The following is a 19,193-nucleotide window of genomic DNA, read 5'->3' as shown; positions in this document are numbered from 1 at the left end:
TTCAAAGATTATTTTTGGTTCTTTTCTCCGATTCAGATTCAATTTCCGTGACTTTACCTCCTTGGTTTCAACGAAGCCTTTCTGATTGGCTCTTCAGTCTGACTTCTATGAGGAACGGCGGTTTCAGCCGCCTTTCTCCTTGCTTGTTCGATTTTGTCAAGCTCCTCTTTGAGATGAGCATTTGTTTGGCCCTCCAACTGTAGCTTTTCCATTTCCCACTTTTCGTCCGATCTCTTTGCCAACTCCTTGATGGCCTCTTGACGATGCTTATCAGCTAAGAGCTCTTGGATGGTGGGCGGATTATTTCTCACGAACCTCAGCCATTGGTGCCATTGCGGAGGAATGTTCTTGTAGTAGTCAACGGTGAACTCTTTCCTGTGATGTGGTTGAATCTTGCGTCTGAGATTCTGGAAGTTCCTGTCCATGGTGAACTCCCAATACGTGTTGCCTGACAAGTCATAGCCTGGATTGTTAGCTTAAGAAAACGATTGCAACGGCACAAATCAGTACCTACCAACAAAGAACTGGGATCTGAAGGGCACCGTCCTCAGGGCCTTCCACTTGTAAAAGAGTCTCTTGGATAAGGGAACCAGCTTTTCAAGAGGGTCCATTGTGAAATCAGCGAAATCTATCAGCAAGAGTTCAGCCTTCTGCTATTACCCACACCTTCCCTTCGTTATTGAGCCACTATCTGGAGAAACCATAAGTATCTTTCCGGTTAGTCAGCACTGTTCATCACGTGATACATATTAGCTCAACCCGAAGCAAGCTCCACAGGCTTTCTAAGTAGCGATGAGATGAGATGAGCACAAAGGGATGTGGGCAAGGCTGTAGAAAGGTCGTGATCAGCAGAACAGAGCAAGTCATTCACTAGAGATTTCAAGTTTTCGGCCATGCCGGATCTCATTAACATGGCGCCGTTGCCAATCACGATGATGGACCACGAGGAAGATGATAGCTCAGGCATAGATTCCAGGAGCCTCGGCGATCCGCACCCGCATGTATGGTGCAAGAACTGCTCAATCGGCGAACCCACGGTAGTATCGGGAAACGTGGGGTTTAGCTTTGGATCTACGAAATACGTGGTGTACTCGATACGGCTGGAGACAGTTCAAGGCACCAAGATAGTCTTGCGTAAGAGATTCAGTGAGTTTGTCAAGCTCAGAGAAGAACTACTGCAGATCCAGCAAAATGTCCCCTCTCTACCAGCCAAAACCGTCGGTCGCCAATTTGATAACTCATTTATCGAGCATAGAAGACGAGGCCTCGAGTTCTTCCTCACTGCTGTTCTTCTGGATCCCACTTTGAGTAATACGGCCCCGATAAAGCGGTTTGTCCTAAGGTAGTGTACCTTGCCCGGACCATTTCTAAGCTCAATCTAGGCCGAAACGACCTATATATAATTACATAATCTTCGCTGGCGAGATTCGGAGGAAATTGGTCAGCCCTACCGAGGCTGTCTGAGATTTGGGCCGTTTCGCAATTAATAAATAGTCCTACTTCCGCCTTCCCCCTTAGTCTTTTGCTTTTGAAATTTTATGCTAACAAGACAAATATTCAAGAGAATGGTTCACAACAAAGTTACGATTATCGGCTCTGGCCCAGCTGCCCACACCGCTGCGATTTACCTTGCTCGTGCTGAGATCAAGCCCACCCTATACGAGGGTTTTTTGGCCAACGGCATTGCAGCCGGTGGACAACTGACCACCACCACTGAAATCGAGAACTTTCCTGGTTTTCCCCAAGGAATCGATGGTTCGGGATTGATGGACAAGATGAGAGAACAATCGCTTCACTTTGGCACTGAGATTATCACCGAGACCATTTCGAAGGTGGACTTGTCACAGAGACCCTTCAAGCTTTGGACCGAGTGGAACGAGGATTCCGAGCCAATCACCACTGACGCTGTCGTGATTGCCACTGGAGCTTCTGCCAAGAGACTGAACCTGCCAGGTGAGGAGACCTACTGGCAACAGGGTATCTCTGCCTGTGCTGTGTGCGACGGAGCAGTGCCAATTTTCAGAAACAAGCCTTTAGCCGTCGTCGGAGGTGGTGATTCTGCCTGCGAAGAGGCCTTGTTTTTGACCAAGTATGGCTCCAAGGTTTACTTGATCGTGAGAAAGGACTTTTTGCGTGCCTCCACGATCATGCAGAGGAGAGCCCAGAACAACCCCAAGCTGGAGATCGTTTATAACACAGTCACTCTCGAGGCCAAGGGAGACGGCAAACTGTTGAACTCTTTGGCCATTAAGAACGTTAAGACGAATGAGGTTTCGGACCTTGCAGTGAACGGTTTGTTCTATGCTATTGGCCATACACCAGCTACCCACGTCTTTGCCGGTCAAATTGACACCGATGAGACCGGATACATCAAGACCGTGCCAGGTTCTTCGATCACATCTGTTGAGGGTGTGTTTGCTGCTGGTGATGTTCAGGATAAACGTTACAGACAGGCCATTACCTCTGCCGGGTCTGGCTGTATGGCTGCCTTGGACTGTGAAAAGTTTTTGTCTGAGCAGGAATAATAGATGTATAGAACAAAATAAGCACAATATACACTACAATAGCCTTGAGTGGTAAAAGCAAAATGCAAAAATTATATAGAGAGGTTCCAAACAAATTCGAATGATAGCAGAATAAAGAAAGAGCGCACAAGCAAACTCTCCAAGAGCAAGCATAGGTTAATGGAAGTTTAGCTGGCATCTAACACTAAGCTTGATTCGCGTTTGAGAAAAACTTTCTCAAAGTCTCCCTCAATTAGTCAACACCAGCAGTTCGTCGATATCTGATCTCGTGGCCATCAAGATACGCGATGACGTCGTCTCTGGCCATAGCACCGATCAAATCATTATTTGTGAGCTCAGGAAGCGATGCAGAAGGTCAAGTTCCATCTGCAAAAGGAATAACCGGGAAATCGCGTACACTGAAGAGGTGAATGGTTACAATTCCCATAGAGCGAGTAAATCTATTCCTTGCTTCGACTTTTGCATCCACCTGGTCAATTCTGCCTCCAAGTTCTGCGTTGCCCTGGTCAATTGTGTCTCAGAGTTCTTCAAATAGCCCCCGGATTGAATTCAAGAGACTGTTCTGATTATCGATGTATGCTTGCAAAGCTGATTGCTCTGCTAAAGTGTCACAACGCTGGCGACGTTCTGAATATATCGCAATCTGCCGTGAAACCATATCGTGGATGTGCTTAAACGGGTTGTTAGAGGGAGAAAAGGATGGGAGATGTAGCTCATCACCCCCACTCATGGGGCTGGGACCGATGCCAGGAGTTTCCGACTCGCCTGGAGTCGCAGCTGAGTGTGCATTCCGGGCCTGTCATACGATCCTGTTGTTCATCTGCCACGATTGATCTCCATTTGTCGGTCTGACAGGTGACATTGTGAGTAGTGCTTCAAAGAAATTCTCAAGGCGGGGACTTTGTATGCGGCAATGCGATCAGAGACGACACGACCTTCAGTGCTAGGAAGAACCAGAACCGGAGGACACAAGGATAACACGAAAAGAAGAATAGGGAAACAAGACAAGAGGGGAAACATCAGCCCTGTATAGCAAAGACTGGGAGGCGAAAAAAATAAATTCTTTTTACCCTGGAATACACATGCGTCCGCTCAAGAAGTGTGCAAAGCTTCCTTCCAAAGGGTGCATAACCTGTACTCTCAGCATTTTGTTCGACTAGTACGTTGACCAATATCTCACAAGATCTTGATTCAGAAGTAATTTCGCAATCTATTGCTTTTATTTGTGTAGTTTTGGCCACCTCTGAAATTTGTCCTTGTTCCCTTTGTTTTTGCATCGTGCAGCTGTGTTTTGACAGGTGCATGAGGCTGAGGATTCTGAATTCTTTGTTCTCCCAATAAATACAGCATCTTCGCTTATTCCGTCATCTTTGACACTTTAACTCCAGGATATTCCATCTATTTTTAGGTCAAAATCTCCTGACGCAGCGTTCTCAAATCAGTGAGGTGCACCTAACTCTCGACTGGATGGTTTTCACTATTGAGTGACAGATCTCAACAGAAGGTTGAGTGACCAATATCAAGCTTGTTGAGATAAAAAAGAAAAGATACCGAGGGTACAAAGTGGCACAGATGATAAGAGATGCGAATAGCGGGACCACTACATGACAACTAGTAGTGTTACCCCGCATGAACGAGATCTTGAAAAAGACCCTGACCCTGACCAAGACAATGAGCGTCTGCAGCAGCAAGGTCTTGACGCAACATTTCAGCCATCCACAACAGGAGTACTGTTGTAATCGGTACATGAAGGATAGAAGCTGAAGGAGAGAGCAAATGGCGGATGAACTGGGTGTGGCCATGCAAAATGGAGAAGCATAAAGACAACGACGCGAATCAAAAGTATTTCGATATTCTCCATGAGGCTAGTGGTCAAAATTATTGACAAGACACCAAAAATGAAGACGAAAAAAAAAACAATCGCAGCAAATCCTAAACGTCAGATCATAGCCACGGCCTCAAATCCAAACCTTAGCACAATCGAACTCCGCGTGGGGACGAGAAGTGATGATATCAGAGAAAGCTTGATGGTGGTACGAAATTTGAACAGAACAGTCCAGAAACAGTTGCGCGGGATGCAATTCCTATGTTGATTTGTGGTGTGCCATAGATCGCATATGGTGAGCAAATCTCTCACTGTGGTTTGAGTAGATACGAAAATTCATGCCAAACGTATTTTGTACCACATTATCACCAAGTGGGTGATTATGGTGCCTATTTGTTGAACCACTGGAGGGAATATGTCATACAATTCACATGCACTGATTCAATAACTATGGAAATAAAACACCAAGTTAAACTCCGTCAAATGTATATTCAAGCACAGGCTGGAAGGGGGGTCTCAGCAAAAGCCTTCCATGTCATAACCTCAGCTCCATAGACCCAGTCTCAATTATCGGCCCACTTTCAGCTCCTTCTCACCTTTTACCGGTGGGCTTTTCGTCGGTGTCTTCAACATATCCGCCCGGTCCGCTGAGATTCACATTGTTCTCCAAAAGATTCTTGACATATTTATCGCGTTGATGCACCCTCCATCTCGTGAGCTTGGCGTGCTCGTGGAGCTGGAACCCAAATACTTTGGGGATGTAGATCTGTGTGCTGTGAGTGGGAACCAGTTCTGGGTACGCCTGCAGAAACATGGCTGGGAAACTGGTACCAAAAAACGCACCATCAATGGAATGGTGTCTTGAAGATTTGGGATTGTAAAGGTCCTGGCATGATGGACAGTATAACTTCACGGGATACACTTTGGGAACGTCGCTTATACCCACCGGCAGCAGAGCCTGCAACTTGCAGTACTGTCTCTGACAGTATCCAAAATCGCCGCTCTTGAATTTCTCAGACATCTTAACCAATCCTCTGGGAGTGAGAATATAACGGGCATGTATCAGTGAGTAAAGATATTTGGCATTTTCCTCGATTCTCAACTTCACGGCCTCCGGCTGGCTCTCGTCAATGGAGTGTGCATCCGTAATCACGTCTATTAAGTAGGACAATCTGTCCACATGTTGGTTCAGTCCGGTGAGGTTGAACCGATCCTTCACGTACTCGATGTCTATGTCACAAAAGTATTCGTTTCCTCTGACTCCAAGGAACCAGTCTATCCAGTATTCGGTGAACTCTGAACCGGATCCTGAAGAAAACGTCGCTTGGGCCTCGTCTTCCATCTTTGCTAACTAGTCTTTCTACCTCGTTTGTGATGTGCTAGCACTACCAATCTGGAAGTATAAGGATGTGTGTATATATATCCAGTGGATTCAAGCTTGTAACGAATGGATGATTGCTTCAGTCCTGTTCGTTCATCCATCATTGTTTAGGATGTCTGAGAAATCCGCCGTTGCTGACACGTCCTTCTCGTGGCAGCACGCCTACACCCAAACACCACGAGTCTTGCTTGTTTCTCATTTCCAACGAATTAGGCCATACCCCGGGTCTTCTCTATTTTCTATTGAATGCATCTCTTCAAGTTCCCGATTCCGGTGGAACCCTCGGAGAGCGGGCTGGCATGTCCTGCGGTGACTGTCAACCCTGACAACACGAAAGTGGCCTTCGCGAGACTAGATGGCCAGGTATGGATATACGCACTGGACAAACTGATGGCCACGGTGCCCATAACGGCTCAAAAGCCCGATTTCACTGAATTGAGTGCTCCTATGTCGAAAGTCATTCCAGATGAGGGCCGAAGCGAGATTACAGCAGTGCGATATGGTAACCTTACTGACTTCTTAGCCGTTGGGTGCTCCAACGGAGAGGTCTACATTCAAAGAGACGGAAAGCTCGAACTGGCTGTTGAAGGAATCAAGTCCTCGGTTTCTGATCTTTCTTGGTCTGCGGAAGACGAATTGCTGGCAATCGCGACTCTTGGCGCTGGAATACTGATCTACGATGTCAATAACCAAGAGGTGATTTCCATCATCAACCAAGATGCCACCAGCATAAAAGGTATCGCTTTCGACTGCAACATGGGCAAAAACTTAATATCTCTTAGTGATGATCGTAAAGCCCTGTTGTTTGAATACACATTAACGGAGGACAAAGATGGAAAAAGACACTTTAATTCTTCGGTGAAGAGCTTTGACGGTCTGGTGAACATTTCAACTCTGAACAAGTCAAGAGTGAGGAAGTTATCTTGGAGTCGAGACAACCGCATTGTTACATTTCCCAATGCCTCGAAAGGTCCTCAAACGGCTTTGGTTACAGTGATGCGCAATCCTGAAAACCCACCCAAACAGCCTACCGGTGCGTCAGGCTCATGGAAGTCCTGGTGCAGCTTCGTAGGACACGGCTACCAATGTTCAGTGACTTCTGTTTCTCCAGTGACGTATAGAAATCTGGACTGTTCACCTCAGCAATTGGAATCGGCTGGGTTGGATATCATAGTGAAACATTGTCCCACTGCTCTCGATTACAGGTATGCCTATATCGTGGCTACGGGCTCGTTGGACTCCACCATTGCCATCTGGAGTACGTGCGCTGATTCCCCGTTGCTTGTGGCTGAAGGAATATCCAGCTCTGGTGTTGTTGATATGAGCTGGAGCAAAGATGGGTCGAAGTTGTTTTTCACAACCATCAACGGTGAGTTTTGGGTCATGGCGTTTGAGGAGAACGAGCTGGGTCCCATAGTTGACTCTTCCACAACAGGAGTCATTCCGGCATCTTTGCTAAAAAAGAATTTGAAAGAGAAGCTGAAGTTGTCGCGGGAGGAAGCCATTTTGGAGGAAAAGAAAGCATCTACGCAAGATGACACAGCAAAGTCGGTAGATGACACGGTTGAGACTGTTGTTCCACAGAAGACAAATGGAAATGCCATTGTATCTACAATGGTTGCAAAAACTAAAGAAGGCAAGAAGCGGGTACAGCCGTTGCTTCTCTCGGGTTCGACAAATGCAAATGGAAACTCTAATGGAAACGATAAGAACAAGGCCGATCGTGCATCGGCTCCAAGACCTGTTTCCACTATGGAGTTTGATCCCCCATCGTACTCTGTTGGAAAAGAACTTCCCGGGAAAGTCAACAAGCTAGCGAGGCCGGCTGACCTAGACGGTGATTCGTCAACTAACCATAAGCAACAGAAGAAGAGCATTGATGCTATTGAGATCATAGGATCGGTTGTGCTGAATCCTTCAAACGCTTTCAGTAATGTTCGCATTTCAATTCCAAAAGTGAGGTCCGTGATTAAGCAGGTCTCTCCCACCGACGACTCCTTGGAGTTGGAGATTATCAATGGAAACGGTAACGAGTCTACTCCTAGCAGAGTATCCTTAACGAAAACATATCTGCCGTTCCAGTCTTCTGAGGTGGAAAGGAAGCAAGTCTTTGTGGACTTTCTACCGAAACGGGTTTTGCTGGCCACTGGTGGTGACGGCGATTTCTGGGTGGTGGCCACAGTTGACGGGAATATCATTGTCTACAGCGATGTAGGAAGGCGTCTGCTGCCTCCCATTGTTTTGGGTTCTCCTCTCTCGTTTTTGGAGAGCAAAGGGAAGTATCTGTTGGCTGTCACATCCATAGGAGAGCTGCACATTTGGGATGTTCCAGCAAAGAAGAGTTTGTTTGGGTCGACTTCGCTGTTTCCTCTTCTTCAACCCATATATCGCTCAAATGCAACAGATTCCTCGAACAATGTCTATTTTACAGGTGAATACCTCTCAAGAGCAGAGAACCTCACTCTGTGTTCTGTTACTGCCACGGGAATCCCAGTGGTGACTCTCAGTAACGGAAACGGGTATTTGTATAACCAACATATGGGCACGTGGAGTTTGATAAGTGACTCATGGTGGGCATTTGGGTCCCAGTATTGGGACTCTACAGCTGTTGGATCTACGAGCAATGACAAATCTGCTGATGTCGATGGCGGTTCAGAGAACATCGTTTCTCTTCTGGAAAGGCATACCAACGAAGAGGTTATGAGAAAAGGCAAGGGCAGACTGTTTTCCAAGATCAGCAAGATTATGCTGATGAAAGAGGGATATGAGAATCTGGAAGTTGTAATCTCTCTGAACCACCTCGAAAACAAACTTCTCGTGTACGAGTTGCTTGGAGATGAGGCCAGTTTCAAGAATCTATTCATTGTCTATATGAAGAGATTGAGTGAGATTCCTCTCAAAGCCCGAATCTTGGAGATTTGTGCTGAGCTGTATGGGCCGAATGACGTTACTTCAGCTCCCTGGGAGCCTAAGGTTTGTGGAATTGATAAGCACAAGCTACTCAAAGAGATCGTGCTGGCATGTGCGAAGTATCGCGAGGTGCAAAGAATCTTGGTTCAGTACGGTGAAGCAGTTGACGTGATTGGGTAACTGTATGTACATTGGATTTTTTAGAGTCTATTTATGATTAATTCAAACCCATTAGCTCGTAGACATCCTTGATGGTTTTCGATGCAACCTCTCTGGCCTTTTCCGTTCCTTCTTTGGATATACGATTAAGTAAGGCGTCATTCTTCATTAGTTCGCTGAACCTCTCACGTGGGCCCTTGATTTCGGTGGTGAGTCTTTCCACCACCAAGGCCTTCAGCTCCCTCTTCTCAAAGTTCTCAACATCATTCAAAATTTGGCTGACGGGACGGCGCTCGATAGCACTTATGATAGTCAAAAGATTGGCAATTCCTGGACGCTCTATGGGGTTATATGTGATTTTTCCATCTATGGAGTCTGTTATGGCTTTGTTAATCTTCGTTTTGATATCTTTGTCGCTATCCGTGATGAATATCTTGGACAGTGGCTCCGGGTCGGACTTGGACATCTTTTTCAGAGGATTTTTCAGCGACAAGATTTTGTTGGTTGGGGCTAGCAGGGTCTTAGGCACTGGGAAATAGTCTGTCCGCAGTAACTTATTGGTCTTGATGGCGAGTTCTCTCGTTAGTTCCAAATGTTGTGCTTGGTCTGCACCCACTGGCACATGCGTAGATCTATAAAGAAGAACGTCAGCAGCCATCAGTGTGGGATAGGCCAAAAGTCCTAGCTTGACTCCACCCAAGCTCGCATCATCAGCAAGCGATGCACCAGAACTGAGGTTCGCTTTGGATTTCCACTGGGTCATTCTGTTAAGCATTCCCACTGGGGTGGAGCAGGATATCACCCAGTTAAGCTCGGAATGTTCCGGTACCGTGGATTGGTAAAATAGTCTCGCCTTTGCTGGGTCCACACCACAGGCAATGATACTGGCAAGAGCCTGCTTGCGCATGGTTCTGAGGTCTGAAGCTATTTGAGGAACGGTAATGGAGTGCAAATCGGCCACCATAAACATGGGCTCACTGTTCAATTTTTCCTCGGAAATTCTCTCTGTAAGATCACTCCAGACCCTTGTTGCCCCGAGATAGTTGCCCAGGTGAAATATTCCTGTGGGCTGGATCCCGCTGAAGATGGTGGCATCACCTGGTATGCGAAATTTGGGATCACGCACAGATGCTATCAACTCCACGGATGCAGCCGAGCTGTATGATCTCCTGAGACATCTTAGCATTGTAAGCTGTTTGAAGTTGGTCTATGAACAGGGAGATCCATTGATAAGGTTGTGCGACCCGGTATCAATCTTCAACCGGCATCTGCCATTTTCCAACGGTACCCCAGATTAACCCTTTTCTTAACGCGCGTAGCGAGATCGTGTTCTGTTTAGCTCTGTATCAAGGACATTTTTGCTAACACTACCAACTATACATTATCTTATGAGTGAGACCAACTTGGGTGCTTTGCCGAGTTTGGGTTCAGAAAAAGACGGTCCGAAGTCAGACATATTTAACGATTTCTTCAGCTTGGCGAGCACTGTGGACCCCAGACCTAAAAAGAAGAAAAAGAAGTCTAAGAAGAAAGAGAAGGAGAGTAAGTCCGATGTTGGACCAAGTCTGGATATTTCGTTTAGTGATCTGAGAAGTTCCCCGAAGGTTTTTACGGAACCCATAACGCGAGGGAGAAAGCGTGAAAATGAGTCAGATGATGAATACAGAGAGCTGACTCCCCCACCCAAACTGAAACGGGTGCCCGATCGGAGAAAAGAGCGTGGTTCCATATCGGTCACTGATGAGCAAGAGGATGCGTTTCTGCAAAGTCTACAGAAATCAACTCAAAGTTTCAACGTTGTTGATGTGGATGAAGTCGAGGCATATATCCCTCAATCTTACGAGTTCCAGACGATGAACGAAGATGATCTTGCTGAGCTTAAAAACTCAAAATTTCTAATAACGGTGCAGTCTTATTTCAATAATTCAGGTGATGAACTCACAATGAGGACAAAGGCAGACCACAAGTTCAGCAAAATCAAACGCAAGCTTGTATCGCATTTCCAGTATCCTCTACACAGGGCTGATGATTTCGTGTTTTACGAGCCCAATCTGGGGTTGACATTTGCAGATGAGCTACCTGTTTACAGTGTTACAAAATCGATGAAGAGACTGAGAACCAGTGTGGACGGAGACTATGTGTTATTGCTTCAACTGCAGGACAGAAAAGAGGCACAGCGTTTGAGCGAGAAAAGAATGCAGGAGAGACTTGTGCGGAGAGCAGAGAGAGATCAAGATAATGAAAATGATAGTGACTTGGAGGTCATAGATGAGGGTAATTCAACCTTCATTGATGAGGTTGAAGGTGTTCATATTGTCTCGTCTGCGGAGACCCAAGACGATGCTGTCGAAAGGTATTTCAGCATAGAGGTTAGAGGAAGTTCTACAGACAGTGTGAAGATTGAGGTGAGTAACTCAACTGAAATATCAAAAATCGCAGAATATTACAAAGAGAAGAAAGGTTTGAATCCACGTACCAAACTCTCGCTCATAATGGAGGATGAACTGGATTTGAATAGCACTGTTGGCGATGCAGAGCTTGAGGATGATGACATATTGGATGTAAAGATATTATAGGATGATCAATGAAACAATTGAAAAACCAAGAACCCTCTGTTTTTGTATCCTAATCCTTCTGTCTGCATATACCATAGTCCTCCAAGATGCGGCGTCCGGTCACGTGAAATTTGATCTGGCTCGAACTCATCGAAGCCTCAATTACATATTCAGAGAGATTCCCATTTGTCGCTCAATCTCGGAATTTTGAGAATTGCTTTGAATTCAAAAATGGCAGGTATCAGCACTAAGCTCATTCACGACGACGACTCCACAGCGCGTGTTCCTGACGTGGTCCAGCCGATTAACGTCTCTACCACCTATAGATATTCCAACAACCCGGATGATCTAGTTCCAGTCACGCAGCGTTCTGATGAAGAACAACTGTCCGAACTGATCTACTCTCGTTTGAACCACCCGAATTCGGTAAAGGCAGAGACGATTTTGGAGGGTATTTTGGGGGGCCATGTTGTGGTTTACTCCTCTGGTCTTGCGGCTTTTTTTGCAGCTTTGACGTACTACAACCCAAAGACATTGGCAATCGGAAAGGGGTACCACGGGTGTCATGGTATTGCCAACATCTTTTCAAGATTGAATGGGTTGAACCAAATTGGACTTGACGACGATTTCAGTGTTTTGCAGAAAGGAGATATTGTTCATCTCGAAACCCCCGTCAACCCAGAAGGTACTGCTTTCGACATTAAGTACTACGCTGATAAGGCTCACGAGAGGGGTGCCTTCCTGACTGTGGATGCGACTTTTGCCCCACCACCTCTGCAGGATCCTTTTCTTTGGGGTGCTGACTTAGTGTTGCATTCTGCCACCAAATACTTTGGAGGACATTCTGATCTTTTGGCAGGTGTTCTCGTGACCAAGGACCCCAAGGTAAAGCTCCAACTATTCCATGATAGAGTCTATTTGGGTACCAATATCCCCAACTTGGAGAGTTACCTTCTCAATAGAAGTTTGAGAACGTATGAGCTTAGAATTTTGAAGCAGAGTAAGAGTGCCGAGGAGGTTGTCAAGTATCTGAACGATAATATCGCAAAGTATCCAGTCTTGACAAAGGTGTACCATGCTTCTTTGCAAACAGATGCGTTTGTCAAGGAACAGTTGACCGGTGGATATGGACCCACCTTTTCAATTGAAGTCAGTGAGGCCGAGATCGCCAAGACGCTCCCCAGCAGACTCAAGTACTTCCACCATGCCACTTCTCTCGGTGGTGTAGAGAGTTTGATCGAATGGAGAGCTCTCACTGATGCCAGTGTCCAGCCTACTCTTCTGAGAATCAGTATTGGTATCGAGGACTCCAAGGACTTGATCGAGGATTTAGACCAAGCTTTGAGATTTGAATATAAATGAGCGAATAGAATGTATCAACCCAAATTATTGGAGAGCGTCAAGTGCGAATAATAAAAATTTCAATATTATGTTGTTTGTAGTCACCAGCCAATGTTCAGTGTGGAGAACTTGAGACTGTACACACCCTTCGGGTGGCCAAAGTGAAGCTTCACTCTTCAAACAAGTTGTCAATCAAACCCAACCATCCAGTGTGCTTTTGCAATATTGCCAATTGCACTAAAGTTTTAATATCAGATAGATTATTGGACAAGTTTGTGAATTATGGATATTGTGCTCGGAATCCAGGTGGAAGACTCGGTCATCATTGCCACCTCCAAGGCGTTTACCCGTGGTATCTCTGTGTTGAAGACCACGGACGACAAGACTAGAGTCTTGAATGACCACAATCTGATGGCGTTCACTGGTGAATCTGGTGATACAGGTATGTTGAAAGATCGTTTATTGATTCAGTTTTGCACTTTAGGGTGAGAGTCTTGAACGTCCACTAACTTTATCTGTTTTAGTCCAATTTGCAGAGTTGATGCAAGCAAATATACAGCTACATGGAATGAGAGAACAGGTGGATCTCAGACCGAAAGCAATTGCGAGTTTTGTAAGAGGTCAACTGGCCAAGTCGCTCAGATCGAGGGTAAGTCTTGTCGCAAACACGCTTTCTTTGAGATCGAATTACTAACAATCTTTACCAGAAACCATTCCAAGTCAACGTTTTGCTTGCCGGTTTTGACGAAACGACCAACCTACCAAATTTGAGCATGATAGACTACCTGGGAACTAGAGTAGACTTGCCTTATGCTGCCCACGGCTACGCCGCTTTCTACACGATGTCGCTTCTGGATCATCATTATCGCTCAAACATGAGTGTGGACGATGGCCTCAGGATTCTCAAAATGTGCTCCAAAGAGCTTTCAACAAGAATGCCAATAGACTTCAAAGGATTGTATGTGAAGGTGGTTGATGCCAATGGGATCAGAGAGGTTGATTTTGAGTAAGTAAAACCTAGCTGAAACGAGCTGAAAAATCCTTACAAAATATAAAATAAGTAGAAATTGTAGCATGGTGATTTCAGATCATGAAATCGGTGCTTTTATTTCATAAATTCATTAAAACGAAGACTTTTTCCAACAAGGCGAGAGTGCCATAGTAATAACGGCTGATAATGGGAGATGATAAGATGGGGCATCACCGCAGAGCTGAAAAATTCAAAGGCTCTCCCACACTGCAACACGTCTGTCAAAAGGCGGAACCTTCAAACACGTCGCATTTTTTTTGCTAAGACCATCTACAATGTCCAGCAAGGCAATAAGCCAGATCTGCAATGTTGTTGCACGAATAACAGGCATGGAACCGGCTGACGAGGATGTGTTAGCGATGGCAAACTTCATTCAAGCTCTACACGAGTCTTCTAACAACAAGACGGAGTTCTTGTCGAAACTTGAAGAGACCGGAGCAAATGAGTTGGCAAATCTCACTTTTGTGGATGAAATAGATAAAATCCTGAATCCCGAGTTATTGACTGTCAAAAAAGAGGAAACAGAGAGCCCTGTAAAGATCAAAACAGAGACACTGGAATTCAGTGGGTTGGCATTGGCAAATACTGAGGCAGTGGCTATTAAGGAAGAGAATGATTTCATCAAGAACTTTAAGGTTGAGGAGTCAAAGGATTTTATTAAAACAGAACGCAAACCCAAGGTGGTGCGAGAGAGGCCGATAAAGAGAGAGAAAATAGAAGACCGTGCTGACTGGGATGACGAGCCTCTCAACGGTAAGGTGTACCCAGGAGAAGTGCTGGGAATCAAAGATTACGGTGTTTTCGTGAGACTATTTGGTATCAAGTCGAGGGATAGGACAGGAGCTCCAAACAAGACTGAGGGCCTATGTCACGTATCTTGCATGGCCAAGCACAGGGTCTCGCACCCTTCAGACTTGGTGAAGATGGGCCAAGAGGTCTACGTCAAAGTGACTGGAATTTCGTCTGATAAGAAGATATCGTTGTCGATGAAAGATATAAATCAAATATCTGGTGAGGAGGAGCAAGCCGAGCGTTTTGGAACTGGCTCGAACAACATGGCTCTGGGTGGAAGAGGCCGGTCGCCCACGCGGGCTTCGTCGAGTCTCAGCAAAAAACACAAAAGGTCGACCTCAGAGAGTCCTGATCTGTGGGAATTGGCCCAAAGCTCCAAAGCATTCGGGGTCAAGAGACAGGCCGTTGATCTGGATGAGATGCAGGCAGAACTCCTGTATCAGCCCCCAATGCTAGATGAGGAAGAGGATGAGGAGATAGAGATCGAAATAACCAATGAAGAGCCCCCATTCTTGAGAGGACAGACATCCCGAAGTGGAATCGAACTACCCCCGGTAAAGATCGTCAAGAATCCAGAAGGGTCTTTGAACAGATCGGCCATGCGCGGATCCACATTAATGAAAGAGGTAAAGGAGAAGAAGTACGAACTGGCCAAAGAAGAGCAACGAAAGCTTCGCGAAGAAAAAAAGACAGACACCGCAGAAGATCCTTTCAACCAGCAGCAGGTTTACTCAAGGACAGATATGGAAAGGCGAGCTTACATGGGCCAATCATCTCGATTCGAACAATGGCAGAAGGAGAACAAGTCCGCATCTCTGGGGAAGAGAACAGACTTAAGTATAGCACAGCAAAGAGAAACACTTCCCGTATACTCAATGAGGTCCAAGCTGGTGGAAGGTGTACGCAACAACAAGTTTTTGGTCATTGTGGGTGAAACAGGCTCCGGAAAGACGACCCAAATAACACAATATCTAGCTGAAGAAGGTTTAGCTGATAAAGGCTTGATTGGGTGTACTCAACCACGCCGTGTGGCTGCCGTCAGCGTTGCTAAGAGAGTTTCAGAAGAGGTGGGCTGTAGGGTGGGTGATGAGGTAGGATATACCATCAGATTTGAGGATGTGACCAGTGCAAAGACCAAAATCAAGTATATGACGGATGGTATGCTTTTGAGAGAGGCGATCAATGATCCTTATATGAGACGGTATTCCGTCATTATGCTTGATGAAGCTCACGAAAGAACAATCGCTACTGATGTGCTTTTTGCATTGCTTAAAGTCGCTGCTCAAAAGAGAGACGATTTGAAAGTCATAGTCACTTCGGCTACTCTTGACGCTAACAAGTTCTCGACTTTTTTTGATTCATGTCCCATTATGCAAATTCCTGGTAGGACTTTTCCTGTGGAAATTTATTATTCTGCTGAGCCCGAGATGGATTATGTTGCTGCATGTCTTGACTCCATCATCTCTATCCACCTGGAGCAACCTGCTGGGGACATTCTGGTTTTTTTAACCGGAAAAGAAGAAATCGATACCTGTTGTGAAACTCTACTGGAGAGGATGCAAGTATTCTATGATCAAGGGGACACGCCCGAGCTGTTAGTACTTCCCATATACTCTTCTCTGCCTTCGGAAATGCAGACGAAGATTTTCGAGCCTACTCCTGCAGGTAAGCGGAAGGTGATTCTTGCTACCAATATCGCAGAGACCTCTCTAACCATTGATGGTATCTACTATGTTGTGGATCCGGGCTTTGTCAAAATTAACGCATACGACCCCAAGCTGGGAATGGACTCGCTGATAGTGTCGCCTATTTCAAAAGCCCAGGCCAACCAGAGAGCTGGTAGAGCAGGAAGAACGGGACCAGGAAAGTGCTATAGGCTCTACACAAAGTCTGCATATGAAAAGGAAATGAATCCGAATACCATACCCGAAATTCAGAGGCAAAATTTGTCCCACACTATTCTCATGCTGAAGGCAATGGGCATCAACGACCTGTTGAATTTTGATTTCATGGATCCTCCTCCTGTAAACTCTATGGTGACGGCTTTAGAGGAGCTGTACACTTTGACAGCGCTAGATGCAGATGGTTATCTAACCCAGCTTGGTCGAAAGATGGCAGACTTCCCCATGGAACCAGCCTTGGCTAAGACTTTAATAGCATCCTTCGATTTTGGATGCTCTGAAGAAGTGCTTTCTATTGTTGCCATGCTTTCTGTCCCAGATGTTTTCTACAGTCCGAAGGACAAGAGGGAGCTTGCAGATAGAATGAAGGCCAAATTCAATGATCCAACCGGGGACCACATTACGTTGTTGAATGTCTACGAACGCTGGATTGATAACAACCAGTCCAAGATTTGGTGTCAGGAACATTTTATTCACGATAAGAGTCTGAGAAGGGCAAAGGAGGTCAGAGGTCAACTGTTGAAGATTATGTCCAAACATAAGCATTCTCTCAGCAGTTGTGGTGGTAACATCGACCTAGTCAGAAAGACGTTTTGCTCGGGATTTTTCAAGAACTCTGCAAAGAAAAGCTCTGAAGAATCCCTATTCAAAACGATTATCGAAAACACACCTGTTCATATTCATCCTTCATCGGCACTTTTCAAGAAGACGCACGCTGAATACGTTATGTTTCATACACTGGTGCTCACAGCGAAGGAGTATATGCGGTATGTTACCAAGATCGAACCGAAGTGGCTTGTTGAATTGGCACCGACATTTTTCCAAGTTGCTAACCCCCAGGAGCTTAGTGCTAGAAAGAAAGCAATAAAAATCCAGCCGTTGTTCAACAAGTTTGATGAGCAGCAGACGTGGAGAATCAGTAAGCGGAGAGGATAAGCTAGTGTACATTAGTTGGTATCTATATATATGTCTATATGATTTTTGTGGTGGTTTCATACATCAGCTCCCATTTTGTGTCTCTGTAGAAAACACTTCGATAGCTTTACTCGTTTGTCTGGCAAATTCTATACTCAATGGTTTGCCGAAGAACAGGTCGCCTTGCAAGCCCTTTAGTGCCAAAGAAGCATCTTCTATGCTGCCAAACGACACAAAGGCCTGACCACGCATATTCTGTTTCGGCCTGTATTCAATAGCAACAACATCTCCAAACGTTGAAAACATCACATACAGCTGCTCTTTCATCATCTTCAAATGGAGCTTATCGTTGAGGTTCTTCACATACAGGGTCCAGTTTGGGTCCTGAGCAGGCACCGAGTCCGCTTCGATTTTGGGTTTCTTTGCAACTGGCGAATCATTCAAGGCCACATCTACCTTCTCCACGTCTTGTTTCCTTTTTTCAGGTACCATTATTGATTGGTGTACAGGATGTTGAGGAGCGTGAGAGCTAGTCCCATATCCATCTGCATAATTTTTGTGAAAGATACGTGGTCGTGCGTTTACGCGGCCACGACCTCAAGTCGCCATAACAATTGTTTTAGATTTATGAATATTTGAGACAAATATAGTGACATTTGTTAAATTATCAAAGAGGGATAGCTATTATCAACCCAGATTTGCAGTATTTCCACTTCCTTTGGGGTTGGCCTCCACGAACTCGTCCCAATCTCTCTTCTCATAGGTCTCCTTATCAGCAGCTTCCATATCGTCTTCGTCTACTTCTTTTTCAGGCTCTTGTGGCTTGACCATTCCGCCATTTGCCAGCTCGTAATCCAAATATTCTTCAACTGTCATACTGGGAAGTTCTTGTCCTGTGCCAAATACCTTTTTTTGTAGTTGCTTCCTGTCAGAGACAATTGTGAACGGCCTGAGAACCTTACCTTGCTTGGACAAAAGTGGCTGGCTCAGACTCTCCAGCTTATCTGTGAATTTTAGATTGGCTTCTCTGGACCCTTCTCTTTCCCTTTCTCTGTCATCAAGTTCTTTCACCTCCGTCAATCTTGGTTGTGGCATGTGTTTTAAAACCTCCAACTCCATCATGTTGGCTTCGATATGCTGAAAGGCTTGCAGAGTCTGCAACTTCAATTGATCTGTGTATATTTCTCTGACAACCTCATCGTCCATATTCTCTAGATTTGTGGTTGGGTCGTTCAGTACGGATAGTTTCAAATTGAACTCTTTCTCTGCTTTGAAATTGGCAATCTTGAGTTCTCTTCTTTTAACTGGATCGTCAGGTCTCAGCTCTGATAACGTTGGATTAAAGCTTTCTTTGAAATTATCCAATCGTTCCTGCTGGTTTCTATCCAGTAAGCCATAATTTTCCAAGCTGTGCAAAAACTGAATGTACAACGTTTGACTCGTCTGCAGAGCCTGTTGTCTTAGCTTCGTAGAATTCTCCAAAGCTCTAGCCAAATAGAAGTCAATAGCCAAATATTGTATATCTTTAGTATTAACCTCTTCAATCTCCTCATTAGTACTAAACATAGCCAGTTGTTGAATGGTCTTCTTCACAGACTCAAGATCATTGATTGTTTCAGACAGTTGATCTTGGAAGGCTTTCGAGTCCTTCCGAAGCGAGCTGCTCTCAAGTTTTTTCACCGAGTGGACCACATCCACAAACCGTTGTGAAAGTGGGACTTGTGACATTTTTCTGTGAATATCTTTTAATCTTGATGAGAAAGATATACAGAGAAGGAGATAGGGAAGTTTTGTGGGTGAGAATAGGCGAGCTCGACCTCATCGCCTTCAGCCAAAATAAGCAGGGAAGCCTCGCAGGT

General features: G+C 45.4%; 13 protein-coding genes across 13 annotated transcripts; 7 read left to right on the top strand and 6 right to left on the bottom strand.

Moving 5' to 3' along the window:
• Positions 1 to 53: 53 nt before the first annotated feature.
• On the bottom strand, positions 54 to 611 carry KUCA_T00001503001 (uncharacterized protein; the record flags this gene model as incomplete). Its single annotated transcript, XM_022603690.1, has 2 exons — positions 54 to 463; positions 515 to 611. The coding sequence occupies 2 exons, from the start codon at positions 609 to 611 to the stop codon at positions 54 to 56; spliced, it is 507 nt and encodes a 168-aa protein (XP_022457545.1).
• Positions 612 to 893: 282 nt separating this feature from the next.
• Positions 894 to 1,346, top strand: KUCA_T00001502001 (uncharacterized protein; the record flags this gene model as incomplete). The annotated part of the gene is made up of 1 exon (XM_022603689.1): positions 894 to 1,346. The coding sequence occupies one exon, from the start codon at positions 894 to 896 to the stop codon at positions 1,344 to 1,346; it is 453 nt and encodes a 150-aa protein (XP_022457544.1).
• Positions 1,347 to 1,565: 219 nt separating this feature from the next.
• Positions 1,566 to 2,525, top strand: KUCA_T00001501001 (uncharacterized protein; the record flags this gene model as incomplete). The annotated part of the gene is made up of 1 exon (XM_022603688.1): positions 1,566 to 2,525. The coding sequence occupies one exon, from the start codon at positions 1,566 to 1,568 to the stop codon at positions 2,523 to 2,525; it is 960 nt and encodes a 319-aa protein (XP_022457543.1).
• Positions 2,526 to 3,958: 1,433 nt separating this feature from the next.
• Positions 3,959 to 4,327, bottom strand: KUCA_T00001500001 (uncharacterized protein; the record flags this gene model as incomplete). Its single annotated transcript, XM_022603687.1, has 1 exon — positions 3,959 to 4,327. The coding sequence occupies one exon, from the start codon at positions 4,325 to 4,327 to the stop codon at positions 3,959 to 3,961; it is 369 nt and encodes a 122-aa protein (XP_022457542.1).
• A 615-nt stretch (positions 4,328 to 4,942) lies between these two features.
• KUCA_T00001499001 (uncharacterized protein) lies at positions 4,943 to 5,692 on the bottom strand (the record flags this gene model as incomplete). The annotated part of the gene is made up of 1 exon (XM_022603683.1): positions 4,943 to 5,692. One exon carries the CDS (start codon positions 5,690 to 5,692, stop codon positions 4,943 to 4,945), a length of 750 nt encoding a protein of 249 aa, XP_022457541.1.
• Positions 5,693 to 5,977: 285 nt separating this feature from the next.
• On the top strand, positions 5,978 to 8,821 carry KUCA_T00001498001 (uncharacterized protein; the record flags this gene model as incomplete). Its single annotated transcript, XM_022603682.1, has 1 exon — positions 5,978 to 8,821. The coding sequence occupies one exon, from the start codon at positions 5,978 to 5,980 to the stop codon at positions 8,819 to 8,821; it is 2,844 nt and encodes a 947-aa protein (XP_022457540.1).
• Positions 8,822 to 8,858: 37 nt separating this feature from the next.
• KUCA_T00001497001 (uncharacterized protein) lies at positions 8,859 to 9,986 on the bottom strand (the record flags this gene model as incomplete). The annotated part of the gene is made up of 1 exon (XM_022603681.1): positions 8,859 to 9,986. The coding sequence occupies one exon, from the start codon at positions 9,984 to 9,986 to the stop codon at positions 8,859 to 8,861; it is 1,128 nt and encodes a 375-aa protein (XP_022457539.1).
• A 202-nt stretch (positions 9,987 to 10,188) lies between these two features.
• Positions 10,189 to 11,376, top strand: KUCA_T00001496001 (uncharacterized protein; the record flags this gene model as incomplete). Its single annotated transcript, XM_022603680.1, has 1 exon — positions 10,189 to 11,376. One exon carries the CDS (start codon positions 10,189 to 10,191, stop codon positions 11,374 to 11,376), a length of 1,188 nt encoding a protein of 395 aa, XP_022457538.1.
• Positions 11,377 to 11,586: 210 nt separating this feature from the next.
• On the top strand, positions 11,587 to 12,717 carry KUCA_T00001495001 (uncharacterized protein; the record flags this gene model as incomplete). Its single annotated transcript, XM_022603679.1, has 1 exon — positions 11,587 to 12,717. The coding sequence occupies one exon, from the start codon at positions 11,587 to 11,589 to the stop codon at positions 12,715 to 12,717; it is 1,131 nt and encodes a 376-aa protein (XP_022457537.1).
• Positions 12,718 to 12,978: 261 nt separating this feature from the next.
• KUCA_T00001494001 (uncharacterized protein) lies at positions 12,979 to 13,706 on the top strand (the record flags this gene model as incomplete). The annotated part of the gene is made up of 3 exons (XM_022603678.1): positions 12,979 to 13,138; positions 13,221 to 13,345; positions 13,404 to 13,706. 3 exons carry the CDS (start codon positions 12,979 to 12,981, stop codon positions 13,704 to 13,706), a joined length of 588 nt encoding a protein of 195 aa, XP_022457536.1.
• Positions 13,707 to 14,001: 295 nt separating this feature from the next.
• Positions 14,002 to 17,355, top strand: KUCA_T00001493001 (uncharacterized protein; the record flags this gene model as incomplete). The annotated part of the gene is made up of 1 exon (XM_022603677.1): positions 14,002 to 17,355. One exon carries the CDS (start codon positions 14,002 to 14,004, stop codon positions 17,353 to 17,355), a length of 3,354 nt encoding a protein of 1,117 aa, XP_022457535.1.
• A 63-nt stretch (positions 17,356 to 17,418) lies between these two features.
• Positions 17,419 to 17,826, bottom strand: KUCA_T00001492001 (uncharacterized protein; the record flags this gene model as incomplete). The annotated part of the gene is made up of 1 exon (XM_022603676.1): positions 17,419 to 17,826. The coding sequence occupies one exon, from the start codon at positions 17,824 to 17,826 to the stop codon at positions 17,419 to 17,421; it is 408 nt and encodes a 135-aa protein (XP_022457534.1).
• A 195-nt stretch (positions 17,827 to 18,021) lies between these two features.
• On the bottom strand, positions 18,022 to 19,062 carry KUCA_T00001491001 (uncharacterized protein; the record flags this gene model as incomplete). The annotated part of the gene is made up of 1 exon (XM_022603675.1): positions 18,022 to 19,062. One exon carries the CDS (start codon positions 19,060 to 19,062, stop codon positions 18,022 to 18,024), a length of 1,041 nt encoding a protein of 346 aa, XP_022457533.1.
• Positions 19,063 to 19,193: the final 131 nt, after the last annotated feature.

Source organism: Kuraishia capsulata, genomic scaffold (genome assembly GCF_000576695.1).
Source record: "Kuraishia capsulata CBS 1993 genomic scaffold, Kuraishia_capsulata_scaffold_2, whole genome shotgun sequence".
NCBI classification, from domain to species: domain Eukaryota; kingdom Fungi; phylum Ascomycota; class Pichiomycetes; order Pichiales; family Pichiaceae; genus Kuraishia; species Kuraishia capsulata.
This window is presented reverse-complemented; position numbering and strand designations above follow the sequence as displayed.